General features: G+C 36.8%; 1 protein-coding gene across 7 annotated transcripts; it reads right to left on the bottom strand.

Moving 5' to 3' along the window:
- Positions 1-2297: 2297 nt before the first annotated feature.
- LOC110909696 lies at positions 2298-4794 on the bottom strand. Of its 7 annotated transcripts, XR_004870315.1 has the most exons (9): positions 4621-4791; positions 4423-4455; positions 4250-4339; positions 3748-3876; positions 3496-3678; positions 3365-3411; positions 3199-3291; positions 2824-2922; positions 2298-2734 (listed from the first exon to the last, which is right to left on the bottom strand). XR_004870315.1 is itself a non-coding variant. In XM_035978972.1 (7 exons), exons 2-6 carry the CDS (start codon positions 4451-4453, stop codon positions 3214-3216), a joined length of 450 nt encoding a protein of 149 aa, XP_035834865.1. In that variant the 5' UTR covers positions 4454-4455; positions 4621-4790; the 3' UTR covers positions 2691-2922; positions 3199-3213. The 7 variants fall into 7 exon arrangements, 4 of the variants coding, with proteins under 4 accessions (XP_035834865.1, XP_022010213.1, XP_022010210.1 ...); XR_004870316.1 differs by having other exon boundaries at positions 2691-2922; positions 3760-3876; positions 4621-4794; XR_002575568.2 differs by having other exon boundaries at positions 2691-2922; positions 4621-4789.
- Positions 4795-13783: the final 8989 nt, after the last annotated feature.

Consider the following 13783-nt stretch of genomic DNA (forward strand, 5'->3'; position numbering starts at 1 on the left):
CCACCCATCCGTCGCCGCCACCCATCACCGATACCACTCACCGCCATAACCACCCACAATCACCGCCACCGACCACCACCACTCACCATCAATTTTATTCCTTCTTCTTTTCTTACCTACTAAACATTACACGATAATAATTCATTTCATTTCCACATAGTAGCCATTACCCAAACAACACAAGGAATGGTAATGATCCATTGCATTCACTCGTCCATTTCATTCCCTCGTCTATTCAATTCGTTTTACCATTCCATTACCTCATGGCTCATACCAAACAGACCCTTAAGTTTTTTTTTTTCTACCCTAAAGTCAGCCAACTTTTATTTGATGTTCCAATGTTACGTAATTAGTAATTATGAGGTTAACAAGTTACGATATGATCACGTGTCAAATAATCTTTTTTTTCTTTTAGGTCTTAATGATTATGTAAGTTATATAAACAACACTTTGATAACATGTAACAAGTTTTCTCATTCACTATTTACACAACATTTTTGCAAACAGATAAAAGAACAGGTTCCGACTGGGATTTAACGGCTACACGATTAATGCACAGTTGTTTTACAACTGCTTCTTCCATACATTGTGTAACAAGATACCAAATCCTATAGAGCCGGAATAATTAAGCATTTGTCATTATAATTTCAAATAGTTGAATACTTTGCATGTACTTCAATAGTTAAAATCTGATTTTTTTGGGTTCCAAGTACGTCCATGTCAACAAATTGCTTCAAAACGGATGAACAAACTAATGAAACTGATTGTAAAACCACCCGTAGTGGGGCGTTTTTTTTTTTAAATTCAAAAAAAACGCCTAAAAACTCCCCCAAACCATTACATGGGGCGTTATTTTTTTAAAAAATCAAAAAAAAAAAAAACCCTTGGCGTGGTTTAAAAAACGCTGAAGGGGGGGAATGCTTGTCCAATCATATTTCAGTTTGCATTAATTGGCCAATAAGAATTTTAAGTTCTTTTTTTTTTTAATTTTATTTTATTACAAAACATAATGTCCAATAATGCCCCATCCCCACTACACCCATTTTAGAAAACGCCCAATAATGCCCCTTTTCTGACTGGACCGCCACATGGCGTAAAATGCCCTAGGGTGGGGGCATTATCTTCCCCTTCCACTACACATGGTCTAATCGACTGTGGGTCAAACCGATTCTAATGAAATCAATTCTTGTGAAATCGAACGAACTCCTAGAATCGAGTCTGATGACCAAAAACCAATTCCGGTTATTGACCCACCATTTAACCATCATGTTGTGGTTTAACTAAGATGGTCAGTCCAACTGGTCGGAGGTGGGATGGTTTACCCATTTTGTGGGGTTCATGCCCGTGTTTGACTCCGGGCCGTTGGATAACTCCTGGAAAGCGGTTGCCTCTTTAGGGCCCACTACGGATCGAACGGGGCTTGTGTGGGGTTCCTTCTGTCACGGCCCCCGACCCCACCCCAGGTGGGAGCCGTGGGCAAACACGAGTGGTATATATATACAGGGTTAATGGTAAAACGAAAACTTATACGAGTTGTGAAAACAATGAATAGAATCTTCTTAGAAACTTGTGAAATTGCTGAGTTGTTTTTATGTGTAAGTCATACCGTCTTGTGCAATTTGTAAATTGATAATGATCCATTTTAATACTAAAATTTACCTTTAATCTTTGATTTTTACTTTTAAGTATTTTAATACTAGTTAAATATAATATAAATTTTACTTGGCATGATAAATATAAATTTACCCTATCAATAACTTTGCTATTTTGTTGAATTTTACTAAGCATGATAAATATAATTTTTGACCCATTATCCAATCCCGTATATTTAGTCACCTTTAGGGTTTAACAAACATCCAAACAAAATCGTATGCAAGATAGACTTTCGCTTGTCGAAACCCATACTCCCATACGGGTGGCAGAGTGGTGAGCGTTAAACCATAGTCACAGGAAACACTAAAAGACCCTTGTATCGCTTACCAGATCGGTTGTACCGAATTGCGGTACAGAGTCGTCCCAATCGCCTCCGGTACGCGTACCGGATCGCTAATTTGGACCGTTCCCGATTGTGTACCATAATAGTGTTCCAATCGGTGAATACACGTTTTTAATTAATCCGAAACGCATTTCCGTTTGTAGTGGTTGGCGTTCCGGTACAGCCAGATTCATGTACCGGAATTTGAAAACCCATTAACTTTTCCCCGCTTTTTATATATTAGAGGTAACTGAAGAGTTTTTTTCCCGCCATTAACTTTTCACACTACAATTAACACACTTTAATTATTACCCATCCCATGTTAACTATAAATACATGGTATAACAATCAATCTAGTTCACAATATTTCAATTCAATTCACTCAGTTAAAAACAAAACAGTAAGCAATTAGCAAATGGCTTTCGGTAAGAGTGGGTCGACCTCAAGACAGGATACTCAAAATTCTGGAATGCGGCAACAAAATTATGCAAGCGATAATGAATTCGAAGAGAACGATTTCATAGAAAACACAAGATCAGAAGCAACAGAGATAGAAACCACGATGAATTTGAAGAGAACGATTTCATACACCGTACCACGTACCTAATTAGCGTTCCCAAATTAACTTACCCCAACGTACCGATTTTTAAAAAGGCCCGAATTGCGTACCAGTTTTCGTGCCGCGTACCGGAGCGTACCGCGTTCCATATGACTATCCGTTAAACGTTTAATCTCACTATCTGCAAACCCTTTGGGGGGCTTGCTTAAGAAGAAAAGTGTCACTTGATCAGTGCAACCAATGTCTATAATCATTCAAACAACATTACAAAAAACCACAAATGTTAAACCTGTAAACTGGCATCCACAAATCAACAAGAATCCCTCGTCTCCGTCAAGAACAAAGCTAATGGTAATTGGTAAATGTGTCCCCCTACATACATTGATGCCTGTTCCAACAATTTGAAAATCACAGAATTAAGGTATTATTATCTTAAAAAAAAAAAAAGGGTAAATGTGTCCTCCTACATACATTGATTACATCAATTCCAGCTCATTTGCTTTAAAAATTATCAGCTTAAAGAAAAACAAACAGGTTGGAAGTGTAGTTAAAAAATAAAAACTGAGATAGTTGACTATTTATTTTTTAATTTTTTAAAAAGGAATACCCCTTCTATGAATTATACATAAAAGAAACCCGCCCGCTGCTAAAATAAGTAACATACCTCCTCCGATCATAATTAATCCGAGTCAGTTGAATCCTCCTCCGTCTCAGAATTATCAGATGGAACGTAATTAAACCATCGGTTAATTAGAGCCTAATTAAGAATTTCATTCGATTAGCAAACTAGTGTACGTAAATAGTAAAAACAACAACCTAAGCAAGCTCACCCTGGTCGCTGCCCGATCCTCGGCCGTCGAAACATCTACAATTTTAGCTGAAGATATAATAAAAATGGTAAGACGTTACTAGCTAGCTAGATAGACAGATACAAAGAGACAGATGTATTAAATACGTTTACCTTCATCACGCGCCATTCGCTCCAGGATTCGATTATAGTAGGGGGCGAGCTTTTGTTCCCGTGATAGGGTACACCTACACCGATCATGATTATGAAAGACCGATGACCTCCACATATTAACGATATATTCATGACTCACACCACTACTGTCGCCATCGTTGGATGGTTCTTTCTCCTTATTACCTGTATGTACGGTTGGTTAATTTCCGAACATACGTACATACATACACTTAATATCAACAACATACATACATTCCGACTGACCAGGTGGTGATTTTCTGGCCTTGCGCTTGTTTGTAATGAACAATCTGGTACGCGAAAGACGCATACCACCTGCAGCCAGGCCAGGTGGTGATCCTCTGCCCCTGCTGCCCTTCTTGCCTGCATACATCATGCATGCATGGTTATTTTCAAAGCATAACAAACAAAGAGTTAATAGCCAAAATGTTCCCTGAGGTTTGAATTTTGTTGCCATTTTAGTCCAAATTTCAAAAACCCCCTTTTTTGACTTTTCCAAATTTCAACCAGCCTATTTTGTCCTTTTGCGCAGGGCTGGGTTCTTGATCTGAGTTTGTTATAATAACTCATAAAAATGACCAAAATACCCCTGCACAAAAGAACAAAATAGACTGGTTGCAACAGTCAAAAAAAGGAATTTTTGAAATTTAGACTAAAATGGCAACAAAATCCAAATCTCAGGGACCCAGATTTAAAAATTTTGGATTTTGGACTAAAGTGGCAAAAGCAAGCAAACCTCAGGGACCACTTTGGCTATTAACTCACAAACAAATTAATTTCAAAACATCAAGGTATGTCTTCTTGCATGGTTTCCCTTTAGTTTTGCCTGTATGTAACCAACAAGGGTTAATTTCAAAATACACATAAATACATAACACAATATTAAAAGCAAAAAAAAAAAAGACCTACCAATACCATTATCAATCTGCCAAGGACTCATTGCTGCACAACAAACGATTTTGGTCAAAACCTTAATTTGCAATCACAAAAAAAAAAAAAAAAAAAAAAAAAAAAAGAACCCTGAATCGGTGTCTGTTATTTACAATTAGGTTAGAAATTACTGGATATCAAAACTACAAGTAATAGATTCATAACCCACATACATACCTTGAGAAAACTTGAAACTGACCGAATTACGAATTTTAGGGTTTTGCCAATCTGGAAATAAATATGAATGTTGGTAAATGGGCTATCGGGCTGTCTGGTTAAGAGTAAATGGACTATCCGAATTTCAGTTTTCTCTATTTTATTTTTCTGTCGATATTATATTATAGTTAAAGAGTCGTATGGATCACTTAACGAATTTTGGGCTCGTAAGATTTTATTTAAAGGATTTAGAAGACCCGGTAGATTGTTTTAAATGTAACTTGGAGATGAAACGCGCTGAAACTAGAAATCTATAGCTCTGGGAACAAGGGATCGTTTGGAGGCTAGAGGTGTATTTTGGTCAAGATATATTACATACAAGTACTTAAGAAAGGATATTTAACTAGCAAGATGTTTACGCAATGCGACGGGAGCGACACATCGCATTGCGATACTCGTTTTTTGTATCTTACTTATTCATATAATATATATATTGTAGCATAATTATGATAGATATATATCAAAAGCGAAGTAATTGGTAATCCATTTCATTCTGTTGTGCATGGTTCGATTATTATCCTCAACCGACGCTGAAACCAAAGTCATCTGTTAGTCTATTTTATTAACCATTCGATTATTGGTTAATCACTTCGGTTTATTCGGTTAGATTAACGATTTTTTGGTTTGGTTCATTTAATTTCAGTTAATAGCAAAAACTTAATTTACGTTTAAATTTTTGCTACGAAATATATGAATTGATGTATAAATACATGAAATGAAAGTATAAATTTATGAATTGGAGATATAAAATATAAAACATAAAACATATGAACTAAAGGTATAAAAGCTAAAAATATATGAAAGTATGAGTGATTCGGTTCGGTTCAGCTAATTTTGGTTAAACGAGGGTATAAAAGATTGATAACCGGTTTTTGGTTAATTCGGTTTTCAGTTAATTCAGTTTTTTGTTGATTTCAGTTTGTTTCCGTCTGTTTTCGGTTTAGTTTAGGTTAACGATTTCGTTATTGGTCACTGATAACCGGTTTTGGTTAATAACCGATTGGTGCGCGCATGATGCGGCGAGAAACAAAGACATTGCCACGTTGTGCATTGTTCGGTTGGTTAGATTATTATCCTCAACCGAAATCGAGCCCATTGCTACTTGAATTGAATAAAGTAGGAATTGTGATTTTATTTCCTTGTTCGGATACACTTATCATGATCATGCAAGGCCCATGACCTCCACATATCAACGATGCGTTCTTTCTCCTTATCACCTGTATAGTTCTTCGGTTTTGATCTCTTCATCGTCCAAAAACGTCTTGATACCGGCATTCATATGTATGGTTATTATCATCAGTTGATGAGGATTCTGGTAAAAGTTCAACCATTGTGGATATGAAATTTTAGAAGGAAGCTTTGAGTTAAGAAATGAGCAGGGATTAGATGTGGAAGAAGCCATGTGAATTGTGTAAGGTTTTATAGAAATAAAGTCCAAGTCCACCACTACTTTTGAAATGGGACCTACTGGAAATTACCTCGAAAGACTATCAGTAGTTCTGAAAAGTAAAGAAAGATTTAAATAGGGATCAATGTAAGTCGTCTATGTGTGTTGTATATAAAAAAGAAAAGAGTCGAAGTAAAGTTGCTTCAAAACTTCCGGTGTTATTCATCATAATTTCGATTTGATACGGTTATTTTTCCAAACAAGGTTTGAGAGTCAAAAGTTTGCAAGACATACTTATTTTTTTGTTTATTTAAAATAGAAAAATTATTTTTTTTAATAAAACTTTGCTGAAATGATTAATATTGTATAAATGTTTCTAAAAAAATAAAATAAAAATACCCTTTATATACACAGCGTATATAAAGGGTTAAAAAGACAATTTTACCCCTGGTTTGGGCTTCGTATAGCCCCTAATCCATGGCTAAAGTGGTCTTTTTACCAAACTTGCCCCATATATACGCCACATACAGGGCTATACGCGGCGTATAGTAAAAAAACCATTTTACCCCTGGATTGGGAGCTATACGCAGCCCAATCCAGGGATAAATTGTTTTTTCGACCCTTTATGTACGCCGGGTATAAGCCTACACGCAACATATATAAAGGGTAGTTTTTTTTTAACCCCAAACATATGGTAAAATTCTCTTTTGACCCTTTATATACGTCGTGTATATGTCACACCCCGAAATATCAGAGCTGGCGTGACTGGACCGGTATCTTCATTGCATAGCGGAAACAAATAAGCTAAGACTTCTAGAAATTGAACGCATGCTAAGTACTCGAATTCCCATGGGTTCTCCTATTCCAACCGTTCCATAGTTTTGAAAATGCAACCTGAGAAAAAACATGCGAAAAATCAACATAAAGTTGAGTGAGTTCATAGTTTGTTTTAAAAAGATTTTAAACAAATCATTTTGTATACCGGTTTAAAAGCTGTGGAGAAAATTTAGTAAAATGAGTTTCTTGGCATGTTATATGAAAACTGTGGGTCTAGCCCACAAGAGTCTTCGTGCATTGCACGAGGGAGAATGGGCCGAGCCCAAAAGAGTATTTGTAAGCAGGACCAACACGTCCTCTTACTTGTACACAAGTTGAAAACATTATCAAAGTTTGTAAATACATGTATTATGAGTTTGCGTCAAATGAATATTAAAAACATTTGAAAGTTATAGTGTTGTAAGTTGGTATGTAAAGCGTCTATGAACATGTTGATCATTAATGTTTTGCGAGGACATTAATATATGCGACGACATAGGAGGTACTCAACCCGCGTAGGCAATTTTTAGTGTCGAATCACCTCGACTGGGACACAACAGCACTCTAAGTGGTCACCCATGGACCGTGAGTGGGGCTCGTCCGTACCCATTAGATCTAACCTTTGTTCCTTGGTCCTCAAAAGGATTAATGGCACCTCAGTTACAGCCTATGCTCACATGATCTAAGAGTTCATTCCATAACTTAATCATACCTAAGTTTGACATGTATTTCCCCCCCGAAAGTTGTAAACCGAAACGTTGAAAGAAAAGGGAGACATGATCTCACTGAGTTGTCTCGTTTTTCGTACGCAGGCCAACCCAGTCCCGTTGTTGTAACTAGGACATTCTCATCACTAGTCATGAAAATCATGCACGTTTGCGAAAATACGCGTTTGTTTTGTAAAACCGGTATGTTTAGTATAAACCTTTCGTAAACCTTTCGAGTTCGTTGAAATTCATTTGCAACATGGTTTATAAATATGTGTTTTCGTTCATCGAATTAGTGTTTTCTTTTGCAAAAACTTGCATGTCTTTCCACCCCCGAAAACATTTATAAAAATGTAAAACCGTAAAAAGTGGGGGTTATGAACTCACCTGGATATTCCTGTGCAAAGCTAGCTTAGCATGATTCCGAAGTGTCATTCCAAGAACGTGAATAAGCTAGCGTGCATCTATAATATTCCTAATAGGGAATAACTAATCAGTTTCTAATAATACAACGTAGTTAAACTACGTGTCCGAGCTCTACTGCGTTGTTAATAAAACGACCCTACGAAGGTGTTCTTATTATGGTTTGAAATAATTAACTATGGTTATTTGATCCCGTTTATATTCGGGATAAAACTAAGTCTCGAAAACGACTTAGTTTCCGAGTGTTTAGGATATATATATTTATAAATATAAATATAAATATAAATATAAATATAAATATAAATATAAATATAAATATAAATATAATTACGAAGTCGTGTTAGTTATCGCGAATAAAAAAAATGCGTAGATTTACTAATTGTACGTATTCGAAATGTCGTATATGATACGGTAATATACCGTTGTAGTTTTCATAGGATGGAAATAAATAAATATATATACATATATACATTCGAAAGCTTATCGTTTGAAACGAATATAAACAAATATACCATTGTTATAAAAACACTCAAAAGTATTCGAGTCGTCGAGCTTAAATAAGTATAACTATATTTAGTTCACAAAAGCGTTTAGAGTTGACGTGTGAAATAAATATTCGAATTAGCGATATTTGAAATAAATATAAACTATTATATTTATGCTATAAAGACGTTCAGATTATCAAATACTAAATGTTTGGAATATAACTTCCGGATTCCGTCGTTTGAAATAAATATAAAACAATTATAAATAATTATATTTACTTTAAATTAAATATCAGCTTTCGTTAACTTATAGCATCGTAAAAATAAATACGTCTTCTTATTTATGCTATAAGAAAAACTCGAATTTCAAAAATTGTCGTTTAAACATTAGAATTACGTTTTGTATTTTGGATTTTTAACGAAAAACGGACAGAGTTTCCTCTGTTTTTGGAATAACCCGACTATAAAAAGTCGTCGTATTTTCATCACAATTCAACCACATTCAACAATCAGTATATATAACTTTTGTCAAATTCATCAAAATGTAACAAGTAACTAAACTTATAAACTATAGTATGGTGGTTCGAGCTCGTTCGCGTTTAACTAAAATCTAACGAATCTATATATAAAGTTTAACGCATCGTTAAAACTTTACCGGGTCGCGTGTTTCATCTGTTGACTACATTTGACCAAACTCGAACTGAGTCGATCGAGTGTTTGACCCGAGTTGACCAGTTGACCGAACTCGAACTCAATCTCCTGTTGACTATGTTGACTCGGACCCAAAACTGAACTTTAAGTCGTTTACTTGCTGAACCGGAACGAATCTGTCACACCCCAACCGATGGCGGAATCATCGGTGCATGGCACTGAGCGAAGCAGATTGTCCAGAAGTTTCCACAACAATTATCATTACTATTTAATTTATATAATACGTCCCATACCGTACCTTAAATAGCAAACAAATTATTACAGATAAGCATCCAGGCAAATATTCTGTTCCGACAACTCAGATTTAAATATAAATATTGTTTTTCTATGTCTAGAGACTCAAGCTGCAAGATCTACAGACAACTATGCTCTAGACTCTTATTCTAGCTTCGCCTTCCTAGCAGGTAAGCATCTTAAACACCTGTCACATACGTTAAAATAAAGTCAATACATAAAATGTAAAGGTGAGCATACAAGTTTGATAATAGCATAATAGAGTTCGAAATAGTTTACGCATAACCAGCACGTACACAGAGGAAAACGAAGCATGTTAATTATCGACATGGATCTATCGACACCAATGACTGCGGGTTGACAGCCCGAGGCAGTTCGCAATACATGATTACCACCGTAATCCATGCAAGTAATTGTCCTTAACAACCCCCGTGTGAACGGGTGCTGAGCCCAAACTATATTACTATCGTCGTTAAGGCAGGTAGACAGCATTCCACGTGTAAACATAACAACAAGCATTCATTTAGTCGCGTAATACATGCGGTAACGGTTAGCGTTTAAAGTAATTGAGTAGTGTGTTCGATTGTGATTTAGAATAAGTAATGTATGTAACACCCAAAAGTGCTAAAGCAAAAAGGGTTCGAGTATACTCACAGCGATTGATGGATTGAAGGGAGCACTTGAGAATAGGGTTAACCTGAATAGTTTGATAGTATAACGATAAGCAACGCGTAAAACGGAAAACAAGTGTTGGAGGGTCGGACAGCTGGTCGATCGGACGGTAGTCCGATCGGACGGCTGACCGTTCGGTGGACAGTCCGTTCGGACAGTTGTCCGGTCGGTTGGTAGGCCGATCGGATGGCTGTTTGTCGCACCCCGATTTCCACGTGTCTCACCAGTGGGCCCGGTGGCGGATTACCGTGACGATGTTGGCAACAATATAGTCAAACCACACAATTATATAAATGCACAGCGGAAGCTTAAAGATAAATATATACTTCAACCTCTGGTTGTAATATCAAATGTATTACAGAAGTCGAATATATCCACAGCGGATCAAAATAATAATAAAATATTGTTCATTCAGATACGGCATCGAGTTTGCGAGACTATTCGTGATGCTTAGGAAGCTAATACCAGCCCATTTCGTATAGTACCTGCACTTAATCTTTTTTGGGGAAAATACGTCAGTTTACACTGGTAAATACATTCAACTGACACATTTGAAAATGTTTATTAAAATTGATTTGAATGCACAAGGCACAAACTCTTTTATAACTTGGGAAAATTATTAAAATCTTGTGAACGTTTTACATGTTCTTTTATGCGTTCAGTAGTCCAGGTCGTGCCGGGTTAAAGATTTATAGACACACCACATTGCGTAAAACCGTAGTATAAAAACCAACGGCTACGTCTTCTAATTTAATGTCGACAATATATACCGGGTGTACGCCTACACCGGGATGTCGATGGTCGTGGCCATTTCGTAAAATGATGCCAAGGATATCCGGGACAACGGTCATTAAACCCCCCAAAGGCTTTTAAGAAACAAAACTGTTTAAATGAGCCAATCATATTATTTAATTAACCACCTAAGCGATGGAAGAATATAGTGCTCAATCAAGCGGTATTAATATACCGTAACCCAAGCCCATATAGGGGAAATAAGTTAAAGTATTTACCTTTGCAAGTGTATTTCCTTAATTTGGATTAAATCACCAATAGCTTTTACTGGGGCTCCTAATCTGGAACGAAGGTTTTAATTAACCTCTTAGAATCCCAACGAGTCGTTATAATGGCCGTAGCCTAGACCGGTTGGTTCCGATATGTGAATACGGTTTAATCGCGTGAAAAGGCGAAAACCGAGAATGGAGTGCGATTCTGACCCAACAAGTTCAGAGACTTGTTTTATATGGGTTTATGGTTCACACTCTGGATTTTGGGGTCCAAATAATATAATTTGACCCGAATCGGCTAATTTATGAAAACTAGTTTCATAAACCGAACCGCGCGCGCAATAGGCGAAACGGTTAACCATGAGAGTCGTACGCTTATTTCCTAAGTCAATATGCCTTAAAGAGGTTGTGGTATCAATAGGATACCTTCCGTGATGCCCGTAACGAGTTTAAGTTAATATTATGCCCTGTAGGGGCTTTTCGGTCATTTTAAAGACTTTTAAAGAGCTTTTCGAGTTCTACAGGAAATCTGAGTTTCCCGAACAGTTTATAAAGTCTAAAATACTTTATTTATTATTTAAAATCAGTAGCAACTGGAATCGGGTCAAAAGACCTTGTAGAACTCATGTTTTGGCTGAAAAGGGCATATTCGGTATTTACCGAACCGTGGCCATAACCGCAGGTTATGAGCGAGGTAAAAATTATTAAAAATCTTTAAAATTCCCAAAATATTATTTTAATACAGTGGGTAAAAGTTTTGGTGACGAAATCTTGGCTTAGATAGGTGTTATGCTAATTGCGCCGTTAATTACAAAAGTTTATTTTAATTGCGCTATTTAGCATAACTCTCATTCTAGACCTCGGATTGACGTGAAACTTTAAGGACATGCTTATATTTTAATAAGCAAGGTTCTGGTCTGTTCACGTGTCCGAAATACTCGTTTTATTTTCAAAATGGCGTTACGGTCAACTTTTAGGCGATTAACGGAAATGCGCAAAAGACTCGGATAACTCATGAACCGATTACAGAGGTTTATACCATCATGTAACCTGGTCCTAAGAGAGTCCTAAGGTATATCTATACCTCACTAAAACGGGTCAGAACTGAAGTCAATGCAAAAGTCAAACTTTTGCGACATTCGGCTCCGAACCGGGTCAATATAGCAAATGGTCGATTCAAACGAGCGCAAACAAGTTTATATACTTAGTATCATATTTTATGAGTGTCAAAACAGGTTTCATAACGTATACATTGCAGATTATGTAGAAAACGGCAAAATGACTTTCTGTTGACTTTTTAAGTGCGCGTTTGACTCGATATTTGACATAGTTAGAGTGGTGATCAGAGGGAACCCTTTTAGAGGTTTATTACCCACATAAATACCAACTCATAACCACTTTTGATTCGTCATAAGACTGAACCATTTGCAAGTTATTGTAATGACAACCGTTAGTTACGATGGTTGTGTTTATAGGCTAAAACTATGGAAATGTGAAACCACAAAGGGTTAGATCACTTACAGAAGCTTGAGACTTGTCTGTAGAGCAAAGAAGAAGACTTGGATGCTCTTGAAATGATCAGATAGAAGTGTTTTGAGTTGTGATGAACTTATGGACATAACCTTGCTATTTATAGCCAATGTCATGGTCCAAGATCATCACACAAGGGTCTACAAGTGCCCTTGGATGAATGGCAGGTGTCTTGGAGGATTATGGGTCGAGTAGGGGGCACCCATGCCTCATTTATTGGTTCTTGGTCGTTCATAATGCTCAAAAGGCAAGATGTTACAACTTTCTGCATCTGGGTGTCCCACGCGGCCCGCATGGGAGTTCCATGCCATTTTAATGCGGGTCGCCTGATATTCAAATATCAGGCGCGTATAATAGGAGGCTCGCGGCCCGCCTCAACTTATCCCTAACCTTTACGCGGGTCGCGAGAGGTTATAAATTCAGAAATTTTAAATCTTTTGTCATGATTGCGAAATCCTGGTAATTAATAACGAAATCTTTCGTAATGATTTACCTGACCTTTCGGGTTTGAAGGGGTAACTTTGCGGTTTGGCCCTCGGTTAATTACAACTAAGGACCTCGTGTTATTTACCCGTGTTGTTAAGTCCCCGATTAGTTTATTAATTATTCAGAAAGCCTTAACTTTCATTATTGACGCTTTTAACCCTTCTCATATGGATTCGATCGTAACTTTCTCGTTTCATAACGAAACTTCACGAAATTTATATATTATATTTTAGTGAGCGTATAATACCGTTACCAAGCCTTGGGAACGTTAAAGGGTCACTCAGAGGTATAATTAAACATGTTGACACAGTTAACCCCTGTAGCTTGTAATCTCTCACTTTCTTTCGCGTTTCGATTCCGTACGATCTAAGATTCATTCGTTTGAAGGTTCAAGCATTTATTTAGGGTTACTATACAGTATATTTACCCTTGTTGACATTTATAACCCTCGAATTTATATACTTTCAAGGTTTGTCAAAATTGTCCTTTATTTAATATCAATGCCACGTGTAAACAATTGACACGTGTTAACACATTATTGGACACAAAAATTCGAGGTGTTACATCCTCACCCCCTTAAAATAAATCTCGACCCGAGATTTACTCAAATAAATAGGGGTACTTTTCTTTCATTATGTCTTCGACTTCCCACGTATATTCGGGACCTCT

The sequence above is a fragment of the Helianthus annuus genome, chromosome 2 (genome assembly GCF_002127325.2).
Source record: "Helianthus annuus cultivar XRQ/B chromosome 2, HanXRQr2.0-SUNRISE, whole genome shotgun sequence".
Taxonomy (NCBI): Eukaryota; Viridiplantae; Streptophyta; class Magnoliopsida; order Asterales; family Asteraceae; genus Helianthus; species Helianthus annuus.

Excerpts from the sequence above, each read along its gene's own strand:
- LOC110909696 (XM_022154513.2), bottom strand. The coding sequence starts at position 4,453 with ATGAGTCCTTGGCAGATTGATAATGGTATTG. Across the intron at positions 3,412-3,495 it reads GCGAATGGCGCGTGATGAAG|CTAAAATTGTAGATGTTTCG; the intron begins GTAAACGTATTT and ends TTATATCTTCAG. Across the intron at positions 3,292-3,364 it reads AGGATCGGGCAGCGACCAGG|GCTCTAATTAACCGATGGTT; the intron begins GTGAGCTTGCTT and ends ATTCTTAATTAG.